At 46.2% G+C, this 23,180-nt stretch overlaps 1 protein-coding gene across 4 annotated transcripts; it reads right to left on the bottom strand.

Moving 5' to 3' along the window:
* Positions 1-5,602: 5,602 nt before the first annotated feature.
* LOC144104210 (uncharacterized) lies at positions 5,603-23,087 on the bottom strand. 4 transcript variants are annotated; one of them, XM_077637085.1, is made up of 4 exons: positions 23,028-23,087; positions 16,230-16,260; positions 14,604-15,489; positions 5,603-10,751 (listed from the first exon to the last, which is right to left on the bottom strand). In XM_077637085.1, exons 3-4 carry the CDS (start codon positions 15,143-15,145, stop codon positions 8,132-8,134), a joined length of 3,162 nt encoding a protein of 1,053 aa, XP_077493211.1. In that variant the 5' UTR covers positions 15,146-15,489; positions 16,230-16,260; positions 23,028-23,087; the 3' UTR covers positions 5,603-8,131. The 4 variants fall into 4 exon arrangements, with proteins under 4 accessions (XP_077493211.1, XP_077493210.1, XP_077493209.1 ...); XM_077637084.1 differs by lacking the exon at positions 23,028-23,087 and adding an exon at positions 19,697-19,845; XM_077637083.1 differs by lacking the exons at positions 16,230-16,260; positions 23,028-23,087 and adding an exon at positions 19,697-19,880.
* Positions 23,088-23,180: the final 93 nt, after the last annotated feature.

The raw sequence follows: 23,180 nt of genomic DNA, 5'->3' as shown, positions 1-23,180 counted from the left end.
ACTGCAGACGTCATGCGACGGCATGGTGACGTCACTGAGGAATTTCGTACCATAGACGATGACGGACGCCCGCTTTTGTGCTATTGGGACAAATAATGATTTCGCATTAAAGGCGTTTTATGGTTACGTAGACCTTCGCCCTGCGTGATTGTTTTGTTCTTCTCGCAGAACTTATGGACTGAAGCAAGCGGCATAGCTTCCTGTGGAATATTAAGCAGTTGCTACACACCCATGTCCAGTAGCCTGCAGCTGGCTCATGGCTTGCTCGATATTGATCGAATGAAGTCATCTAATAACCCTCTCGATGAGAGGGTAGTTGCCCTGATCATTCAATATCGAGCAAGCCACTAGCCAGCTGCAGGCCACTGGACGCGGGTGTGTAGCAAGCAGTGTTGTAGGCGTTACCGAAAAAAGTAACTAAATACGTTGCTCCTTAAGTTAAACAAAAAGGAACGCTTTACCACGCCACGTTACCCACAAAAAAGGTAACAGTTACCGTTACCAAAAAAAAGTACCGCACGTTACTTTGCCGTTACTTCATGGCCATAAATTTTAATTAGTGTGTCTTCGCTTTAAGAACTCACTATAATTTTATAAAGGTCATAAAGTACCGCTTTGGAAGGACCTTTTTTTTTCAAAATCATACTATGTTTGTAAGGCGAAGCTGCTGCGCCTGTCTTCCACGACAGGCGTTTCCTTGGTCAAAGACAAGGCGAACTGCGGTTGATATACTGGGTGCTTTGCTAGAATCTACTAAGCCCTCGCAGATGCGCACATACTTTCTGTGCTTACCTGCTTCGAGAAAGAAGACACGGTCTCGTGAGATAACGTCCTTGAGTCGAGGGCTAGGAGGAACAAATGCAGCAGTCACAGTGTACCGGCAGGCACGCGTAGGTAACAGACGATGAACACACGTCTACTCCGGCTAGGCGACTCTGGCACTTAACGGAACTGTTACCCCGACGTTTTACAGGAGTTCTCGGCGCAGAAAAAAGCTGTCTGCCCCCGCGTACAGTCTGATGAGTGTTTCAGCCGAGCGGAGTGAGTGCGTCGAACTCACTACGAGGCGAGTGCTTTTTCATACAGTGTCATAGAAGTAAGTCTTGTGACGCTGTGCCTCCTAACGCAGGTGTCATTCTTTCAACTAGAATGAAGTAAATTTAGCCGTGCGGCAGGAGTACGTATTATACAATCACCAAAATTTACGAGCTACGGCAATAAATTTTTTTTTACTTTGACGGTGCAAGCTACGAATTAGTCGCAGCGAAGATAATTCATATGACTGCGCATGAGTGCGGTTGCACTTGCGCAAAGAGTTTTAACGGAGTGAATATTTCTTTAGCATTGTAATTATCGGGCAGTGGTTTCAGTCTTGTGAAAAGCATAACTTGAGCGATGTTCGCAAAAAGGCACTGGTAATAAAAACTTCCTTACTACTGCAGTTTCGAAAGAAATGCAATGTCTTCGCATTCATGAGACTATCAAGATTCTCCTCGCCATGCAAGAAGGAAAGCGAGCTAGTTAAGCGCGTATGATTTTCAGTGCTATTGTACAACTTATACTCAATTCCACAGAATGATATATCGCATATGTTAATCCCATCCTTCTTTAAAGGTTTACCTGTTAGAAACAAAGGGCTTGCGCAGGAGCGGGCGCTAGTACTTAGGCGAATAGCAACGCCACTACAGGCTGACAATGGCGCGCGCCTCTAATTGGCTACTCCCTGCCTCAGCTGAGCTGTGTTCCTCCACCTCCTCTCCCCCGTCACCGCGCGCAAAGGTCGCTTCAAACATCGGGTTTTTGCAAGAATTCCGGTAGTAGCTCTACTACTTTAAAACCTCTCCCAGTTATCTGAGTGGGCTCCGTGCAGCAGCTATGCACTGGTGCTCTTTCCTTCCCAGTGATGGAGCCACCAGTTCTGGCAGGACGGGAGCATGATCACAATTTGTAGCGCGCGCCGCTCTGATTAGCCGAAATCATGGCCGAGAGCGCCTAGGCATGCACAGTGCTGCTATAGATAGGGTGCTATAGTAGGATACATGCCAAGAATCCAGTGGCAAATGCCTCTCAAAGGAGGCCCTGAATCCAGCCAATGGTGTAGACCGATTGTCATGACGTCACGGTTAATCCCGTTTCACGGAGGCACTTGCCAGTCACCTGTGAGGATTGATCGTGGCACCGTGAGAACCGGTCAACGTCATCGGCTGGAGGGGCTCGTTAAAAGGGGAATAAACGATATGCGAAATGCGCAGCGCCATCTTTTGGCGCTCCGAGAACTAGGCCGCCATGTTGGTTCGGTAGAGAAAACGAAACCGCTGCCCGCGTTGGGTTAAAATGGCTGCGCTTTGTTTGAAATGTGAAATGCCGATGCACTGTTGCGCTACGTTGTGCAATTTGCAAGGACGCTGCCATGTCTGCGGGAACCAGATGCGTTTCAGCTTCTCGCTTATTTTTTTTTTTTTACTCTGTGCCAGTTTCAGAACACCATATGCCATGCGAGATAACGTGTGTCAGAACGCCAACCAGTGCGTAGCTATCGCTTTCTGCGCTCATTTTTCGCAAAGGTGTATAGGTGATTTGCGTTTAAATTAAGATACGGATCACGATCTTTGTTCTCTCTGGACAAAATTTGAAGCCGGTTTCGAGCATTTACTTTCTGAGAGCGCATAGCGTTCGGACATGAACATATTGACGTCGAATTGTACAACGTAAGAAAGCAGGCAAATTTTTTCAGCCGGCGTAGGCCTGTGTTGCTGAAGCGCATTCATTATTTGCCGGCAGATCGCGCCCATGGGCACTCAATCGCTCATGCCGCGGCGAGCTAAGTGCACTCACGGAATAATATGCCGCTTACTGCTTAGTTTTCTACGTGTTCTGTCGAGCTTTTCTCGTGATCACTTACTTTTAGAACGGCTAGAAGGCCCTCTCGACCGTTGAGCTGTTGTAAGGTCCCATACGCCGTTTCTGTAGCGTAAGCTACACTGGCCGAGGTTCAGCAGTTTCGCGTGGCTCCTGGAGAGTCGTGATGCACATGCGCGAGGAGCAGTGACGTCATACGGCGCAAAGCTGGCGCGCTTCCTCTGGAAGCCGCACCACGTGACTGGTCGCGTGTTGAACCACGTGACCAGCCACGGCGCCGCGCCGTCGGCAGGTGCTCCGCACCAGGTGACCAAACGTGGTGAACCCCGCCGCACACTCACTGAATAACAAAACCCTGCGTCGAGGCTGGGAATCGAGCCAGGGCCTTTGGCGTTTGAGGCAGAGACGCTGCCACTCCGCCGCGACGGCTCAAGGTTTAACCGTGAATAAAGGCGCATGTAGTGAAAGCGTGCCTTTCATATATTAACGCTTCCGAACCAGATGTCGCAGCGCTTACGCTACGTATATCCTGGCTTAACAGAGCTAAGCCATCATCAATTTTTGTTCAAATGTCGAGCGATCGCGCCCGCGTGTTATGCGCGTTAATGTGCATTTGTGATGTAATACACGCTGTTGATAAAAAGTAGGGTTTAAACGTTTTTTTTTTTCAGGAATCCTGCAATCGATACCCGCGCCTACAAGTTTGTTGCCACGGATACCTGCATCTTTGCCTACAATATTTTGAATTATATACGCGTATAGCGTCTTCGTGTTAAAATCGACTGCTCACAGCGCAATGCACACTCTGCGTCTTTCAGCGATGTGTATGCCTCGTTGAATAAACACTATCGACGGCGCCGGGCACTGAAACGGTGACACTAAAAACCGCGGATATGCATTGTACACTGCACTTAAAGGAATGACATTGCGAAACTGGCCGAGGGTATTGTGATCATAGTGCAATCCACGCCGCTATTAGTGTCAGCGCGCATGATAGTTCGCCCTGCCACAGTGTTTGGTTAGCACATCTGTGCACTCAGCGCAAAATAACCGCTCGCTACCCTACAAGGTGAATTTGCAGATAAATTTGCGTCCACTTGAAAATAAAATTGCGATGATAATGCGGGACGCTTGAACCAGTGCTCTAATACGCGCATTAAAACGACAACGGCACAGCATTTCTTTTCAATCCACTTTACAGTGCCGATTCTCGCCATCGCCAGCACCAAACTTCAAGCGAAGCTGAGGACGTGGTAGGAGCATGCTGGCGTTGCCTGAAAAAACCTACACCTGGTAAAAGATTAGCAGCGCAAGCAATGCAGTGGGTGAAGGATGGCTTTTGAAATTCCGCTCGCGAGGTTCATGATAGCTGCACCGGTGTCAAGAAAGTATGCATACTTTACTGAAAAATGTACATAGGTTTGAATGGATCAGCAAATAGGATTATGGCACATTGGTTTGGCTTTATAGGATGGACGTCCCAAAGCGGCTCAGTCTATGAGGGACGCCGTAGTGGAGGGCTCCAGATAATTTCGATCACCTGGGGGTCTTAACGGGCACTAACAATGCACAGTACACGGAATTTTCACATTTTTCCTCCATCGAAGTGCTATCGTAGTGGGCGGGTTCGAACCCGCGGCTTGCATGCACTGTGTGATGCAAGTGCACGGTAATTAACCACGGGTAATGGTAGTTATATGGAGCCCTCCGCTAAGGAGTCACTCAAAGGCTGAATCGCTTTGGAAGCTTCATCCTCTAATGTTAAACGAAATGTGCCATAATCCTATTTGTCTCCTATTCAAACCTGTACACATTTTTCAATAGGGTAGCAAACGACGCACGAGCTCGACGGCCTCGACCGAACCAAGATGGAAACCGGAAGCTGTGAGCGTGGTGTTGCCAGACCTCCAAGCAGTTTTGCATATCGTCTATTTGCAACTGCCTTCTTGAGTTGCATCCGAGTATAGTGCTGCCAACCACTTGTTGCGAGCGAGTGTATATCATCATCATCAGCCTGACTACACCCACTGCAGGGCAAAGGCCACTCCCATGTCTCATCAATTAATGCTGTCTTTTGCCAGCTGCACCCCCTTTATGGCTGCGAACTTCTAAATCTCATCCGCCCACGTAGCCTTCTGCCACCCCCTGCTACGCTTGCCTTCTCTTGAAATCCACTCCATTACCCTTAAAGACCACCGGTTATCTTGCCTTCGCATCACATGCCCTGCCCAATGGTGTATTTAGTGATGCTGTATATATAGTCGGATGCAAGTCTCTAGTGAAGCTCCGCCCATGTTCAGGACTGCAGAACAAAGCCCGGCGCATGGTATTCTAAAGCTATATGGTCCGGCATACATACCGACCAAATTTTCGACCATGTTGACAAGTGCTCCCAATCAACAACTGCTGTCGGGTGTCAGAGATGAAAACAACCACTCGGTGCAGGTTCCTACTTTGTTTTTAACCAAGAATTAATGCCGAATGGAAAAAGCTAAAGCACACATTATGCATACAGTATTTGTCTGCAGTGAAATGGTTAGGAGTACGAAAAGTTAATAGCTAAAACAGGCATCTTAATTATTGCTGTTATTAAGCACTAGCTACTTCGCAAAATGATGGACAATCATGCTCTTAGACATATTTAGCTCAGATGACTGCCTCAGGCAAAAAAAAATGCACAGAACTTTGGGTTTATGCAAAATGGGCACCCCTCCATCCTATTTGCATGAGTGATGCACCAGCATAAAAGAAATAAACAGTATTTATTTGCAGGTAACATATACATAAGGATTTAGATACAAGTAGTAGAACTTTGATGCGAGTTGTGAGTGTGGTCTCCGGACTAGACAATCATAGCAGGCAATACTAAAAGTATTCAAATATGCATAATTGATGCTTACGTATGAGTGGGCAGTGCTAATGCAGCACTGCTTGGCAACTCATTCCATAACTGTGGAGCTACAAATGAAAATAAGAATGACCTGTAGTTTGTACCAATGTTGGATTAGTGAATGTTGAAACTCCACAGCAAATACTTGCTGTCGTTTTTTAAACTCATATTAAAGGACAAGAAATGGTGTTATGTATTACATTATCAGCACGATATACAATGAAGTTTACAGCAGTATATTCTGCATATGGCTGCCTGTCCAGAAGCTGTTCCGTGTACAGCTAAGCATTGTGTAACTGCTATGGAGGCAATGGTAGCAAAATATGTTAAACAATAAACACTAATAGCACATGCAGTGCAAGGATGAATGAACATTAAGAAGTGAGCATGATAAGAAAACGGCTGAACTGACTAGAGCAAGTTCTAAAATGGATATCAGATGTGACAACCTATGATCTACAGAAAACTGCCTCAATTCTTTAAGGTCACTGAAAGTGCTGATCTCAGTACCAAAACATTATGCAGCCTTTGTCACAAGTCTTCAGGCCACACTGCTTGCTCTTACGACGTGTAACAAGACAGCTGCCACAGCCTAAACCTTTGAATCTGTCGGATGAGAAACGTTGTCCTCCCCTTTCAACACGATTGCCAAGGGTCCCACAAGTGCTCCACTGTAGGGCTCAGAAGCAAGCCATGTGACCCAAAGACTTTTGACCAAGGCCGTATATACCACCATTTACCATTAGTTCTACTTCTTTTCTTTAACTAGTTCTGAAATCAGGATGTATACCATGGTGTACTGCGCAAACCAAAATAATTGAAACAAGTATAGCATGCCCTCTAGGACTACGCCTATGGGAGAAATTGGACGGAATATATATGCTGTCCTGTTCTATCTTGCATGTCATTATTACTGCAAAGCTATAATCCGGCCAGCTTAGACACAAGCCATTTTGCTCTGAAATGGTCTGCTGGGCCATGCGCGGAGATTGAGGTTCTTGTGACGCTGCCAACACTCTTCAGGTTACTACAGTAACGAGTCCCTGCTCCCTGCCTAGTAATTCTATAAGACAGGTACAAAGGGAAGTGTGAACACATGGTAACAATCATAGCTGCAAGTACCATGGTCCATCCACTTTTGCAAGGCACTGCAGGAGAAGCAACACACTAGCTACAGATCTGTTTTTTCCCCTCTCTTTACATATTTAGCGTGCATGCTCCACTGTATGCTATTTGTTTTGCCCAAATGCACAAATTCCCAAACGCACAAAAAATTCGAACTGACACCTTACACATACAACATGGCCGGCAATTGATTCTTGAGTGTGAAGTACCCCACAAAACCAGCAAACAAGGCTTACAGGTCCTCCAACTGGACAGGGCAAATGAAATGGAACAATGAGCAGAGAGTGCAAAACGATCAGCACCTCTAAATAAATGGCTTGTGCTCACACACGCACCCCTTGATAAACAAAGCATGCTTCATAAATGACAAGGGCCCACTGTCTTCTAAACCATCATCTACTAGAAAGGCTGGTGTAGAGAGCTGGTGCTGCGGGGCATGTTGGGGGCGCTACCTGTGAAAATCCAGTCCACCCTGAAGGAGGTGGCATGCATGCCGAATTCCTCTTCATCCCCCACAACCTCCCTCTCAATGATGTACCTTCCCTGGGATGGATGAAACAGCGTGACTTGACCGTCTCCCTCTGGCCAACTGCTGTCTGTTCCATGAATGTCTGCATTGACAGAAGCTTCAGGAGAATGCCTCTGAGCACTTTTACAGCGAGTGGCTACTGTTCCTCTAGTAACCTGCAGTCGGTGTCCATCATATGATATCACTCTACTGGGTATGGTTACAGTCTTCTGGATCACAGCACGGCTTGAAACGTCACATCCACCAGAAGGTGGACATCGTGTTTCTTCCTTCAGGACCACACCAGCAGCGGAATTGTAGCCTTCTCTTGCACTCGCCAAACAACCAAAAGTGTTACTGCTCACACCACTGACGTGCCTCTGTGATTCCAAGGTTATGGGAGCCTTCTGTTTCCGATCCTTTACTCTAGTTAAGATAGTGACAGGTGGCTCAGCAACACGCACAGTAGCAATTTTTCCGGACTGCCTCTTTGGAAGAAGCAGGTCATGGCCACCAGACCCTGTCCTAGTTGCTTTCATGACTAGACCTGAGCCGAGTGATGGACTCGACCTTTTGTCGCAGCTGTTAAAGCTTACTGTGACAGGAGTACCAGTAACGCTGCATTCAGTTGATATTTGGGCATCGGGATCAACGCACAAAACAGAACTGAAAGCAGAGTTCCGAGACGATGCGGCAGTCTGCACGTCACCAGACACGTCATTCGAAGCACTTTCAAGCTTGCAAACGAATTAATGGGCCGGCGCAGGTGGAGGAGTCGAGTCCTGTGCTGTCACCACATTTGAGACTCGTGTTTCAACAGTGCCTTCATTTGAGATGGGCTCGGCATCTAGGCTGCATTCATCTTCGTCGCTGGACAATGTAATTGTAGAAGCGGGTGACATTTCCACAATCATGCAGTCAAATATGCTAGATTTGCTGTCAGAAGAAGGCTGCTCGGCACTGCTGCTTAATGCCTCCAGGTTCTTGCTCTCCGCTGAAACATATCCAAAGGTAGTAATGCACTCGATTGGTGAGCTTGGGCTGTCTTCCATCTCTGAGCCTGCATCAGTGTCTCCGGTGTCTTGTGCCAGTGGCTCCTTATCCAAGTCCTTTTCTGGCGGCTGAACCATGGAATAGGCATCAGCTGCCAGCTTGGGTGCATCCGAGGCTTTATGGGTTTCTGTTGCCGAGCTCCGAGAGCAGTCAGTGGCTTCCTTGGGCTGTGCTGCAATGTCTGAGCTCTCCATAGTTACTGGTGGCAGAGCATCGTCCTTGGTGGGTTCAGCCGGTGCTTCCTTTGGTGTATCTGCCATCAAATTCACACTCTTACTGAGGTTAACGTCATCTTCAAACTCTTGTGCAATGTTCAAGGTCCCCCCTGTCTCTCTTGCCGCAGTGCAAACATTGACCTCAGTGGGTTCACTTGTTGCTTCATTCAGAGTATGTGCTGTTGAGCTTGAACCAGTGCTGATAGCTTTAGGCTGTGCTGTACTGCTTATACCATCCTTTGTTGCACCTGCCAGAGTGGATGCACTGTCTTTAATGGGTTGGACTGTTTCTTTCTTTGGAGCTTCCATTGTGAAGTCTGAACTAGGGTTGACTGCACCTACCGGCTGCAGTGCAGCATGCAAGCTCTCCCCAGTTGTGTCTGTCACAGTCTGAGCACTGTCATCAGCAGACTCAACTGATGCTTGCTTTGGGGTTTCTGACATCAAAGCCACACGGGGGCTACCAGCACCTTCAGGCTGTGGTGCTGCATGCAGGCTCTTCTGCGTTGTTTCTGTCACAGTCTTAGCACTGACCTCAACAGATTCAACTCTTCCTTGCTTTGGGTTCCCTGACATCAAAGCCACACTGGGGCTACCAGCATCTTTGAGCTCTGGTGCAGTATACAGATTCTCTGCTGTGGTTTCCGTCACAGTCTGAGCACCGACATCAGCAGACTCCACTGTTTCCTGCTTTCGAGTGTCTGACATCAAAGCCATAGTAGTGCTAACAGCATCTTTGGGCTCTTGTGCAGTATACAGACTCTCCGTCGTCGTTTCCGTCACAGTCTGAGCACCAACATCACTAGACTCCACCGTTTCTTGTTTCCGAGCGTCTGGCATCAAAGCCATAGTAGTGCTAACAGCATCTTTGGGCTCTTGTGCAGTATACAGACTCTCCGTCGTCGTTTCCGTCACAGTCTGAGCACCAACATCACTAGACTCCACCGTTTGTTTCCGAGCGTCTGGCATCAAAGCCACACTAGTGCTACCACCATCTTTGGGCTCTGGTGCAGCATACAGACTCTCAGCCGTCGTTTCCATCACAGTCTGAGCACTGATATGAGTTGACCACACTGCTTCTTGCTTTGGAGCCTCTGACATCAATGTCATGCTGGGCCTACCAGCATCTTTGGGCTCCGGTGCAGCATGCAGGCTCTTCTGCATTGTTTCTGTCACAATCTGAACACTGACCTCAACAGATTCAACTCTTCCTTGCTTAGGGGCCTCTGACATCAAAGCCGCACTAGTGCTACCGGCATCTTTGGGCTCTGGTGCAGTATAGAGACTCTCCGCCGCCGTTTCCATCACAGCCTGAGCACTGACATCAGCCAACTCCACTGTTGTTTGCTTAGGAGCCTCTGATATCAAAGCCATGCTGGGCCTACCAGCATCTTTGGGCTCTGGTGCAGCATGGAGGCCCTCCCCTGCTGTTTCTGTTACTGTGTTCCTATCACTGACCTCAGGGTGCTCAGCTGTCAGTTTGTGCAAAGTTTCAGTCATCGAACTTGAACTGGGACCAACTGCACCTACAGGCTGCGGTGCAACGCGCAAGCTCTCTTCCGTCATTTCCGTCACAGTGCTAGTCACACTTCTGGTGAACTTGGCTGCTGCCAGTAGGCTGCCACATGCAACTGAACCCAATGCGGGGCTGGCAACAACTGTTGATCGTGTTTCCTGTCGCGGTGTGTTTTTTCCTGCGGCAGAATTTGCATCTTGCCCAAAGCTAGTGTTCAACCTATTGTTTGTATTCTGCGGTTGCAAGCTCTTGCGGCCAAAGGGGTTTTGATTAAGCTTATTCACGAATTTAAGCATCGGAATTTGTATAGACGGCACAGCATTGACCTCAAGTCCCCTGACGCGATGCCGGAGTGTAACAAAGTCCTTGGCTGAATCGAAGTGTCGAAAGCACACGCGCGGACTCTGTGGCCTGTTGGCCTTGAGGTTAATGCGAACGCCTTTCAGCCAGGCGGAGTGCAGAGATGGCTCCTCCTCTTTGGAAGGAAGTGCAAAAAGCCAGACGCCAACCTCTTCCTGGCCAGTTCCGGCTGCCACAGGGCACCCCACAACGCAGCATTTGTAGGAGCTCCCTTCTTCCTTGGCACTGCAGAGGGAGAGAAATGAATTTATTTACATAGTATATGCATGGTGTTCAAAATTTGGGCTTTTAGGACTTTTCAGAAACAAACTAATACCCCTGTCACGCGGGCACTCTAAAGGCACTTTGAACTAATGCTCCTTTACGCTCCCAAAGGAGCACTACTTCAAGGGAGTTCGTCCGTGCTACACGGTCGCGGAATGACCTTCGCAAGGAGTTTTTAGCGCCCTCATCGGCGAAAAGCGTTATTAAAATTGCAAACCTCACTGCACATGTAAATACAGAAATATCACATTTTTTTAGTAAATTAGTTTTATAATCGCATTATGTTAAAGCAACGCAATTTTAACTGCAATAATAACATGATTTTCCAAGTACAAAGCATAACATCACAGTGCTGGCCACACTGAGCCAAACTCACTAAGTCTGGCTCAGGTTCAGCTTCGTTCTTCGGTTGTTCCCTTCGGTTCTTTTGCCCCTGCGATCGTTGTTTTTGTGGTCACATTTTTCTGGTGTGCCTTGTGTTCGGCGGTCTCCATCAAAATGAGTGACGATCCACGCGACGAGAGAAAACAACATGGCCGACATGGCGGCATATTTGCCGTGGCTACCGTGACGCTCGTACATCTGGAACGAGAGTATGGCGTGGTGAGACTGCCACAAAACAAATGGTCTTATATTTTAAAACACCACTAATCTTATGAAGTGAATTTATAAAATGAAAATTGAACGTTTCTTTTCTCAATTTATTTATGCTGTTAACTCGCTGGGAGAGAGTACTCCCTTGAAGCCTGAAAGGACGAACTCGAGCTGCCTTGTTTCGAAGCTCCTTTGAGCTAGGTGTCCTTTGGCCCGTCCGTGTGGCAGCGCGCGTTCGTCCTTAAAGTAATGGAGCATTAGTTCAAAGTACTTTTACAGTGTCTGTGTGACAGGGGTATAAGACTACACGAAAGCCATACCTGTATGTAGGTTTTGCAATCAAGCAAAGACAAAGAGGATAGTTGCCATCGAAGTTCCTAAATTATTTATTACTAAATATTCAAATTTTTTTGTCGGTATAGTTAGCGTTCTTGATATTATTCGAAACTAGAGGCAGTCATATTTCTAGGCTATTACATTTAGTAGAACTGTCGCAGCCGTCCATTTTTCAAGGCATTCACTTCCAGATCTCCAATTTGATCTGCTTAATTATGCATACAAGGTGGTTGACAACCAGCAAAAAACACATCTTGATGCGATGCGGTTTTTGCAAACTGAGTTCCCTCTGTCAACAGCATACAGCGGCAAGTACAGCTAAACTTTCATTTTCCCTTTTGGTGAGTCAAATGAAAAGAAAAAAAAAGCACGATACAAAACAGCCACATCACTCGAAAGAAGGTGTTCTGTGTCGATTGTCACCACGTTGCATGCGTATTTATGAGGGTCGAGCTGTAAATTTCGACATGAATGCCTTGGAACTCAAACATGCAGCGAGAATCCTCCCAAATGGAGTTGTCTAGAAACACAACCGCCACCGAGTTTTCAATACAAACATGCATGCTAACTGCCACGACTTAAAACTTTATGATTGGAGGCAATTAGGGGACTGATGATGGCAAGTGTCCTCTCACTTTATGTCCGCCTTGCCGCATAACCAACCTGTGAAAAGCAGCTTTCATGCGCTGCTCACGATTTGTTCTTAAAAAAATCCTGAATGTGTCTGTCTAGCCATGTTTAGCATCTTTTTGAGCGCAACTTACGTCCTTGCCGTGACAAACCAATTGGCCCATATCCTACTACAACTGAAAGCCTAATTTTAAATAGCCTGTGTATGCCGCAGCAAAAGAGCTCCCATCTTCGCAGTTACCTTTGATCTCATAGCCAAAAACTGTGTGGTGGACCAGCCTTCTTCAAGGCATTGCTGTGCCCACCCACCACCCCTGCGCTAAAGAAAGTCAATCTCTACACCAAACCTGTACGGAACATATACCTGTTTTTTGTGTCTTAGCCTTACGCCAAGACAGAGAGAATGGAAATGTTGTGAAACCCTTCGTTTTTAAGTTTCATCTGGGCCACTAAACAATGTGAGTCACAAAATACACATGCATAGAGAGAGGGACAGAGAGGGATGATGCCTTCTCACATGATTTGAAGAAAATCTCTTTGGGCTTAACCTAAGGCAGTATGCTTATTCATGAAAGCCGGATAAAACACATGATAGCTGAATGCTTAGTTATTCTATCCTACCCCATATTTTTATTGGACAGCAACAGATCATGACACCAGAAAAGGTTTATTACGGCGTAAACCTTACTTGACCCATTGAGCAAAAACCTGTCTCTCTCTCTCTGTGTATGTGTATGTAACACTGGATGGCACCCCCAAAAGATGGCATCCTCATGTAACCTGGCAGGCAGCAGTTAATGATTGGTCACACAAGGGTGCTCGGGAAGAGCAAACCTGTATCGCACAAGTCCCACCGGTGGCAGCACCTGCCATCCCAAGGCAGTGGTGCACCACTTAACCGCTCCATGACTGTGCCAGGAACAGTATGAGGACTCCCAGGGATCTATGAATGTAAAGTTGAGAATGACCTCGTGCAGACGGTCGGCACATCCAAATGCAACCTGATACGGCAGCTGATAGAAGATAGGGGTACGGACCACTGTAGGGCAGCGAATGCCTTCACCAAGTTAGCACGCAGATCATAAAGGGTGCAGTGGCAGGGCAGCACCTATGTATAGCCATGCAGAGGTAGAACTGCCGGCTGCGTGGCATAGGGTTACATCACGCCGCAGCCTCTTCTCACCCATAAGCAGTCTTAAGTTTCTGTCAACTTTTTATGATTTCATTCTGACTGAAACAAAAAGTAATCACTGCAAATTAAGCTAGACTATACATGCGAAGGCCTCTCTTTCAAAGGAGTGGGTGCCGGCAAGAGAGAGAAAACATGGCAATGTCACTAGGAGACAATGGCAAACATGAGACTGTCCCCAAGAGGGAAAGCAAAAAAAAAAAGGCTCAGCAGTGCAGGCATCAACACTGAGCCAAGGATGCGAGAGATGCGCACTCATCTGGACAACACTTCCTCTCACTGCCCAGATCGAGAGCTGTGTGGTTACTTCCGATCTCAACGGCCTCGACATCCGGGCAATAGACAAAGCTCCCCCTAAAAAGCGGAGACAGAGAATTGGCCGCGCCCCTATGGAAATCAGTAACCTGCAAGACGCCCTAATAAACAGTCAAGCTTAGCATTTCTCTTTGGACAGTTTTCTCATTTTTCCAATTCGTGCTAATGAAATCAGTTGCTAAAGTTTACCAAGATTTTTCGTCGACCTAAAACGAACTAAACATCTTTGTTTGAACAACTTTATGGTTTATGGGGCTTTAACATTCCAAAGTGACTCAGGCTATGAAGGACGCCGTAGTGGACAGCTGTGGATAATTTCATTCACCCGGGGTTCCTTAATGTGCACTGCCATTGCACGGTACACGGGCCTCTAGCACTTTGCCTCCACATTGAAATGTGACTGCTATGGCTGGGATCAAACCCACGTCTTTCAGCTCAGCAGCCAAGTACCATAACCACTGAGCCAGTACAAACAATATTATACGACAAACAGCTTGATAACCCTGCCAATGCCTCACTACGGGTGAAGATCATTTGCCACAGCTGGGTGTAGAACAGGGTCCTGGAGGCACTGGTCCACCGACTACCTGAAGGAACTGCAAGTGACTAATCCCCAGTGCAATCAATGAGAGAAGCAGCTGAATATTGTAGAACTGCTTGACTAACCTTCCAGTTCTCTCTGCACAGTGGGTGCTACAACAAGCATATAAAGCATTGACAAAAACTAAATAACTCTAAGAGTGACTTACACAGGTTCCCTAAAGCTCTTATGGGGATCTGCTATTATGTGGCTCAATTTGTTGGCGGCGGATGCAGCAGTTTGTTGTCCTCTCTGTGTTGCCGTGCCTGCGACTAAACTGCTAGTGGAAGGCACGTTCACTTCCTGCTGACCCTTGTTGGTGGAGGCCTTCTTGCACATGTCATCTTTTCGGTGCCCTCCAGATGTGTCCTGCAGCTTTAACTTCTTCCTGTCTTTCCTCAGATCTTTTACGACACTCCCAAGCCTTTTGACGCCGGTCCTCCCAGAAGACCGAGGGGCACCCTTTTCGCTGCGACTTCTGTCACGCCGTATAGGAACATCCTTCCCGACTGTCCCACTGCCAGCTGCCGCAACACTAGGCGACGGTTCAGACTCCAGGTCATTCGCAACCCTAGTGCAGTCAGGGTCATCAACGTCAGTCGAGTCATCCGATACAAAGAACTCTTCCTTACTGCATTTCGATAAGCTTGCTTTTAGCCTTGTCACATGCTCCGGAGATGGGCGTCGCAGAGTTTTCGTGGACCGAGACATCGCACCCGCCTGTTTGGTTGAGGTCGCGCAGTCTCGGCCGTGTTTGCTTGGTTTGTATCCTGCCTCATCTTTGCTACATGCCGCTTTGTCAACTCTGTTCGACCTGTTTGAAGAGGTGCTGGCAGCTTTGGAGCCAGTGGCCAGACTAGCTTCGCCAGTGAGCCTTGATTCCTTTCGCGAGGAACGTTGCTGGCTTATCGTGAAGTGAGGAACTCTTTCCCGCTCAGACAAGGTCACGGTTCCGGTCTGAACCTTACGTTTGAGTGACGATGGCTTGGCCTTCAGAATAGTTTTCCTTGTTTCAGAACTGGCACGCTGACTGGCTGCTCGCTTGGAAGGCTCCACTAGATGGGGAGAGAGAAAAGAAATTTTTAAAAATTGGAGGATGGGGGGCACGAAAGTTCCTATACACACCAAAGAAAAAAATGTTTCCTGATATTTCGTTTCCTGATATTTCAACATCTTTTGAGGCAAGGAACTGAGGGCAATATTTGTACCACACTCCCTACGGAAGTACATAAGACCCACATAAGTTCCTCCCCACTGTCCATGCAAGTTTTTTAAGGACCTCTTTATTAACCATGGCAATGCAGCGAAGCGGACACTTTGTACTTTGCTTCACTAGTGTTAGGCTTAAAACATAGATTCTGTGGCAGAACCATAGCCGTACCACGATGGCTCTCCATCGCACAGAGATTCAGTTCTTTTAATGGAGTTTTTTTAATTTATTTCACTAAACATAACGAAACTGAACATTTAGTATTAGGCTTGCCCGGGAATTAGCGAGGCATTCCTTAAGAGGTTTGCTTCGAGAAAAGTTGCATTGCTACATTACCTGATTCCACATCTTAGTCCAAACACTAGGCAAACCAAATATGAAGTGTCCATTTCCAGGAATTTTTGTGCAGGCCTACCCTTGGTGGATGAACGACCATAGCACCTCTTTCCCTTATGTTTAAGTTTTCAAAACTGCGTGACCCACAGGGTACTTGCAGCCCAAGCTGACTTGTATAAAATTCTGAACGACAAGCAGGCAACACCGCAGTTTTCGATTATGACACAGTACAACACCGACACCGCTTACCTCACAGGTTGCCCCCTATTTGCTGACACTGCTGTAGAGGAAGAGGGGAAAACAGGAGAGGAGGTTAGCCAGAAGAGGGTTTTGGCTGACTGCCCTGCACTACCTCTGTGCAGGTATGCACGTTTGCCATGCAGCAAGGGTAAATAACTACAGTATAATTATGTGGTTCTCAACAGTTCTAGCGTCGGGGAACCGGAACGGATTTCAGAATGTGCCAAGGAACCCTACATGTCTTAGCTTCCACTCCATCCTGCCTAAACTGCACCGAAAAGGAAAAGAGCATGTGGGCCCATAGATTCTCTAAAAATATTTGGTTGCGTGTGTTCTGTGCATGGATTCCCAAAACATGAGAACAAATCAATCTCCATGTGGTGTTCGTCTACGACTACCAAATAACTTATAATTGCATTTCTTTTCTCATATGCTGTTTTGGTTTCCGTTTCAACCGCAGAACAATGGCTGTGGTGTCATGGTTCAGTATAGGTGATGTGAGGCATGAAAAAACTGCAATAGAATTGCTGCTACATCATTTTGAACTTACTGCAACACTTAAGCCAGCCTCCCTGAAGAGGTGGAATGACAACGAATGAAAAAATCATGGTTATATCGTAGCTTTCATGCCTCAGGTGACCTGTACTGAACTTTTGACATCATAGTCATCATTCCGCTGTTGAAATCGAAACAGCACGAGAGAAGGAATTCAATTGTAAATTATTTAGTGGTCATAGACAGATACCACATGGTGATATACGACCAAAATTTGATGTCTGTACTCATTTAAAGGAGGTCACATTCAAATCACAATCTTTTTTTCTTTTCAAAGTAATGATTTTTATTTTTTGTTTTAAACATCCCTAAGCATTTTGAAGTATGTTGCAAAAGAAATTATATGGGATCCGCACCTCAATTCATTCGGATGTTACAGCCAGTTGTACAAGCCTTAGGCCTGTATTTAAAAACAAAACTTAGTTGTTTTTGCCTCAAGTATTGACTGCTTAGCTTTGCTATAATAAATATTTCTCTTAATATTATATTCCAACGCTTTTTATGTTACCTACTATCCTTATGCTTGGTCAGGCACATACATTGCCTAAGAACGGCCACAAAAGGAATACGCGAAGCTTGAAGACAGTATGAGAAGTCAGTGGAAAAGGAAAATTGACTGATGCGATGGTTGGCCAGCCATAGATCTGCTACTGCATCACCATATGAACTAACGTGGGAGACATTGGAAGAAGCAATCAAGTTCCAGCAATCATACACACAAAAATCAAAGGAGCGGCTTGCACCACCTGGTTCAAATGGCTCATGCAGATTGGAGAGATCTGAAGCACCGGGTCGAGGGAGCTATGCGCACAAAAGAGGCCTTCCGAAATGAGACAAACAACAATGTCAAAGTTCTACTCAGTGATTCGTGCTGAGATGAACTCGTCTAAGTGTTTACACGGCAAAATACGACACGAAAATAAGTGCTTCAATGGGCTTATCATGTAGGAGGCTGCCAACTTGAACGATGCTTTAAGTCACTTCAGTATTGGAAGCAGGCACAGTACGGAAAGCGTAAGGACACCCGCTGGCATAGAACCACTGTATTAATCAAGATGGCTTGCATCAGAAAAGGTAACTAATTGATACAAAGGGTTAAGTGTTGATCACGTGGCCTAATAAGAAAGAAGAGACGAGCGGTAGCGCAAGCAAGGAAGACCACACTATGTCTTAGGCGTGCCTCAGCTCGGCTTGGTGCATTTCATGCTTCTACATAATTATTTTTATATCTCTGAGATTGTTTGAAAACTTCATCTCCGTTTTTCTCAAAACAAGTTTTTGCTCAACACTGTGCTGTGCGGGCATTGGTAACTTTTCTAGGAATTAATATTTTAAAACAAAATTTTCTGTACTTATTTCTATAGTATCACATAGGGGCATGCAACGAACTAGGTTAAATAAAATCATCACCTAACTTTTTGCTGCCCCTGCTACGCTTGCCTTCTCTTGGAATCCAGTCCGTCACCCTTAAGGACCAGCGGTTATCTTGCCTTCGCATTACATGCCCTGCCCAAGCCCATTTCTTCCTCTTGATTTCGCCTAGAATGTCATTAACCAGCGTTTCTTCTCTGACCCACTCTGCCCGCTTCCGGTCTCTTAACATTACACCTAACATTTTTCTCTCCATAGCTCGCTGCGTTGTCCTTAACTACAACTGAACCCATTTCGTTATCCTCCACGTTTTGTTAGCACAGCCATATGGCTACAAAGGAAAGGTGTAGAGCTTCCACAGAAAATTCGTAGTTAAAGAAAAATTCATCCTGTTCCAAGGTTCAAACCCAGGACCACCGCTTCACCGGAGCAGTGGCTCTACCAGCTGAGCTAACCGGAATAGCTAGCACATGGTAGGACGAGAGTGAATTGATCAGTAACTCGAAATGGGAATTACTCCTTTATTACAAATTCTACTCCACCTTGGGATTTCCCCTAAACCATATGACTGAGGCTAAAGGTTTAAAGACCTGATGAGGCCTCAGCACCTCTAATGCTCATAATGATGACTTCATGACGACGAGAAAATTATGGATGCTGCGATTGCTGACGGGAAGCAAATGGCAATGTTTTCTAGCCTCAAAGGTCCCCAAACAAAGGAGTACTGCATGCGATTGTAGTCGGCTTGCAAAAAAAAGACTGTACCAATGATACTTGTGTTTCATTGTGTTGGACTTTCCCTAGCTCATAAAAGCACTGTATTCAGTGAAGTTCACTGATTTGTCATTAGAAAGCAGTAACCGTTCGATATGGTCTTTCCGATTTCAACTGTTTCATGTGTACTCAGAGTGCAGTGAAAACCCAGAAGATGAAAGTGCACACACAAGTTATTAGGCACAACATGCAGTCCCACGGCAGAACAACAGATGCCTCACACGGGCACGTACACACAAATTTTCAAGTCAGGACAAGTTTCTTTTGGCAAGAAACAACCAGCAGCGGTTTTTTGTTCGCTCCAGAACAAAGAGCAGACTCTATTCTACCAAGCTTCTCTGAACTGAGAACAGTGCCAACAGTGCTATAGTTGTTGTTGCTGGTATTCCGTCATTAGCTTTAACCGCCGTTAAAACGTCGATGCTCCTACTACATCACGGTTTATGAGACATGCCGTCAGCCACCTCGATCGTTGAAAATAAACAGTGTACAGGTGCGGCCACAAGTAAGCGGAGCACGCTATTCCGTTTTGTGAGCAATCGCGCCTTCCCTGTCGGAGATAAAGAAACATTGTATATCCACGATGAAACGCACTAGCGTCCACAAACAGCATGCATATACCATAGTTTGCAATTTAAATTAGACAACGCGTGAAAAATATTAGAAGCCAATAGCGTGCTCCGTTTACTTTTGTCCGCGCGTGTACGTTTCGAACGCAAAACTTCCTTCCACAAACATCGGCTTTCGCACAAAACGAAGCGCAGTACATCGCTTACCTCCCCTGCGAAGCGAGGGAGCCATGTTGCGTTTTTCTAACTGAGCTCAAGAATCGCCGAAACTGTGGTTAATATCCCAGAAAACTGTCATACACCAACACAAGGCACGGAAAACTACGCGCGCTCACGAAGGTATTCACTGTTGTACTGGATGTACCAATACTAGTGCTGGGCTGCAGTGTACGTTTTCCTTGTAGATGGATGGATGGATGGATACGGCTGAACCCTTTACATCGGGCGGTGGCTCAAGCCACCTAGCCATGTCTTGTGAAATTTTACTCTTGTCTTGCTTTTAGCCACCAATCAGATAACCTTCGCTTGGTTACTTCTAACCTCTTAAAGCCCACTTTCCCTTCACTATCCCTAAACCCCAATGCCTTGGGTAAGTCAGCCCCGCTGCCTTCCACTGTAGGGTGAAGCCCTTTACAGAAAAGTATCAAGTGTTCAGCCGTTTCCTCCTCCTCACCGCACGCAATGCACAAAGTGTCTATCTCCTGGTCCGTCTCATCCCCTTTGCGTTTTCATTAAATATCATGACTGCAGATTTTTCCTTACTATACTTGAAGCCTAATCTATCTCCCTCTGTACTGCATATGTCTAACAACTTCTGCAGGTCTTCCTTGTTGTCAGCCATTATCGCTATATCGTCCGCGTATATTAGTCCCGGTAATGTCTGTTTAATCAATTCCCCTTGCTTGAAAAAAGATAGGTTGAAGCCTAGTCCGCTCCCCTCTAGCTTGGTCTCCAACCCTTGCAGGTACAACATGAACAACAAAGGGGACAGAGGACATCCTTGCCTAAGCCCCCGCTGTATCTCTACAGGCCCTGATACATTTTTTTTCCCATTTTATGAGCACTCTGTTACCTCTATATATATCTTTTAAAAGATTAATTACTCCATTTTCCACATCCAATGTGCCCAGTATGTCCCACAAATGCTCCTGAGTAACGTTGTCATAGGCTCCCCTAATATCCAGAAATGCTAGCAATAAGGGCCTATGTTCCTTTTCCGCAATTTCTATACACTGTGTCAATGAAAATAGATTGTCCTCCAACCTCCTTTGTTTCCGGAACCCATTCTGTAGTTCCCCTAGCACCCCCTCGTTCTCCACCCAAGCCTGCAGTTTATCCTTTATAATTTGCATCACCACCCTGTAAACTACAGATGTCACTGTTATGGGGCGATAGTTACTTACGTCTGCTTTGTCCCCTTTTCCCTTATATATCATGTTCATTCTACTTAATCGCCATTCATTGGGGACTTTCTCATCCACTATCATTTTGTTCACTACCTGTATTAATGTTTGCTTGGATTTTGGTCCTAACTTCTTTATCAACATAATCGGGGTATACCATCTGGTCCTGTTGATGTGCCACTAGGAACCTTCTTCTCTGCCCTTTCCCACTCTCCTTGCTCAAGTGAAGCTATTGCTGTAACCGGTCTATCCTCCTTCAATAAATTATGTACCACGTGCTTTGCTGAAAATTTTTCCGTCATCCTTGTTCCTATGTGTTTTATTGCTTCATCCCCTTCTAGTCGAATACCCTCATCTGTAACAATAAACCTTTGTTCTAGCCTAGTTTTATTACTCATTGCATTTAGATGTTTCCAGAATTTTTGGGCTGCTTTTCTATCCTTTTTATTTACTTTTGACATCCATTGGGCACCCTTTCTTCTAATTTTCTCATTAATCAAATAGGATGCGTCCCTTCTACACTTTATGAAGGTATCCCATTTTCTGTCTACTTCGGGTTTTGGTTCCCCCCTCTTCTTGGAATCTCTGTGTTCCCTGGACGCTTCCTGGCGCTTTTCTATTGCCCTCTTGACCTCCTCATCCCACCAACTCTTGGGTTTGCATCTTTTCCCTTTTAGCTTTACTCGCACCTTAGCTAGCTCTAGCTCCAGTAATCGAGTTAATTTGGTATAAGTCCATTCTGTTTCACTATCCTCAGAAATTACTTTCTCGATTTGTTTGGCTGCTGCTTCCAATTGCTTTTCTGAGTAAAAATTTCCCCCTGATTGTTCATCTTGCTTCAGTCCTACATTGCTTTTTCTTCTGAAACTCAACTTGATACGCTTGTGGTCACTACCTAGACTTCTGGAACCATCTTCATCTATGCTCATTACCCCTAATCTATTATACATCCTCTGTGACATTAGTGCATAATCTATCGTCGAGTGCAGACTCCCCGCCTCCCATGTTATGAGCCCTTCACACTTCTCGGTGCTGTTGCATACAACTAAATCATGTCTGTCACACATGTCCTGCAGCATGCTTCCTGTCGAATCCGTGTACCCATCCAGGTCTTCTATGTGTGCATTCATGTCGCCTAATATAATCATCTCGCCCTGTCCTCCTAGCTCATCAATGTCGCTTGCAATACATTCTAACATTTTCCTGTTTTCCTCTTTGGCATTAACCCCTGTCCACAGGTATACAAAGCCAAGGAGTGTTTGCTTGCCTGCCACTGTTCCTTTTAGCCATAAATGTTCCCTGCATCCCAGTCTAACCCTTTGAAAATTCATACCTTTATGAATGAATGCCCCAATTCCACCTCCCTTTCTGCTGCCCTCTGTTCTATTGCAATATTACCATGCGTAGTCTGGGTTTACAGGGTGGTTGCTCCATGTCTCTAAGATGTGTTTCCACTAAACCATATACCATTAATTCCTCCTGTCTTAATTGTTCTTCTATTTCCTCCCATTTCAGTCTATTCCTGCCACCTTGCATGTTAATGAAACCTATATCTGAATTAACTTGGCCCTGGCGCTTGCGTCTCTTTCTTCCCCTATGGTTCCATTGTCCGTTTGATCTTAATTCTTCCTTCTCTACACTGGTTCCTTCAGAGCTCTGGGTCCCTCCAAAAAAGCTGTTGCCTGGCGACCTATCCTACTACCCACCTTCTTGCCAGTGGCACCACCGTAGTGGATGCCATCCTGTGCAAAAGGGTGGGGCCTAACCTCGTACACTTCCCTGTTGACCTCCATCACCTCGTATCTTAGTCGTCGACTCAATAGCCTAATTACCCGATGAGTCTCAACGACACTCCTTTCCGTTTCGCGAGCCTGCCTCTGGACCTCTGGGATTGTGCATATGGTCACATGCACTCTCTCAGAGGCCTCTCTAAGCGTACGCTAAGATGTTAAGCGCCCCCACACAGCTCGCTACTTCTCTTCGTCTTTTCCGCATACAGTATTGTGCGTTTTTATCGCTGACACTTTCAAAAATTTCCCCGCCTCAACCGCTGGCTCGTTTGCGGTGAAACTGCACACAGAGCTTGCGTATTATGGTAACTTTTGTATCGTAGCAAGTTTGACAACGGTACTTACTTAGTTGAGCCGTGCATGATGCGAAAACATAATCGACTACGTAGAGATCGGCAACCAAAACCCGCAGACGACGCTTTTTCGCTGAAGGGCGGCAGTGGCGCCATCTGTTTTGGGCAGTGGAAACCGTCACGACAAGGCCGCCGAGGCGAGCAT

The sequence above is a fragment of the Amblyomma americanum genome, chromosome 9 (genome assembly GCF_052857255.1).
Source record: "Amblyomma americanum isolate KBUSLIRL-KWMA chromosome 9, ASM5285725v1, whole genome shotgun sequence".
Lineage (NCBI taxonomy): Eukaryota > Metazoa > Arthropoda > Arachnida > Ixodida > Ixodidae > Amblyomma > Amblyomma americanum.
The sequence above is the reverse complement of the archived record's forward strand: the minus strand, read 5'-3'. Positions and strand labels throughout refer to the sequence as shown.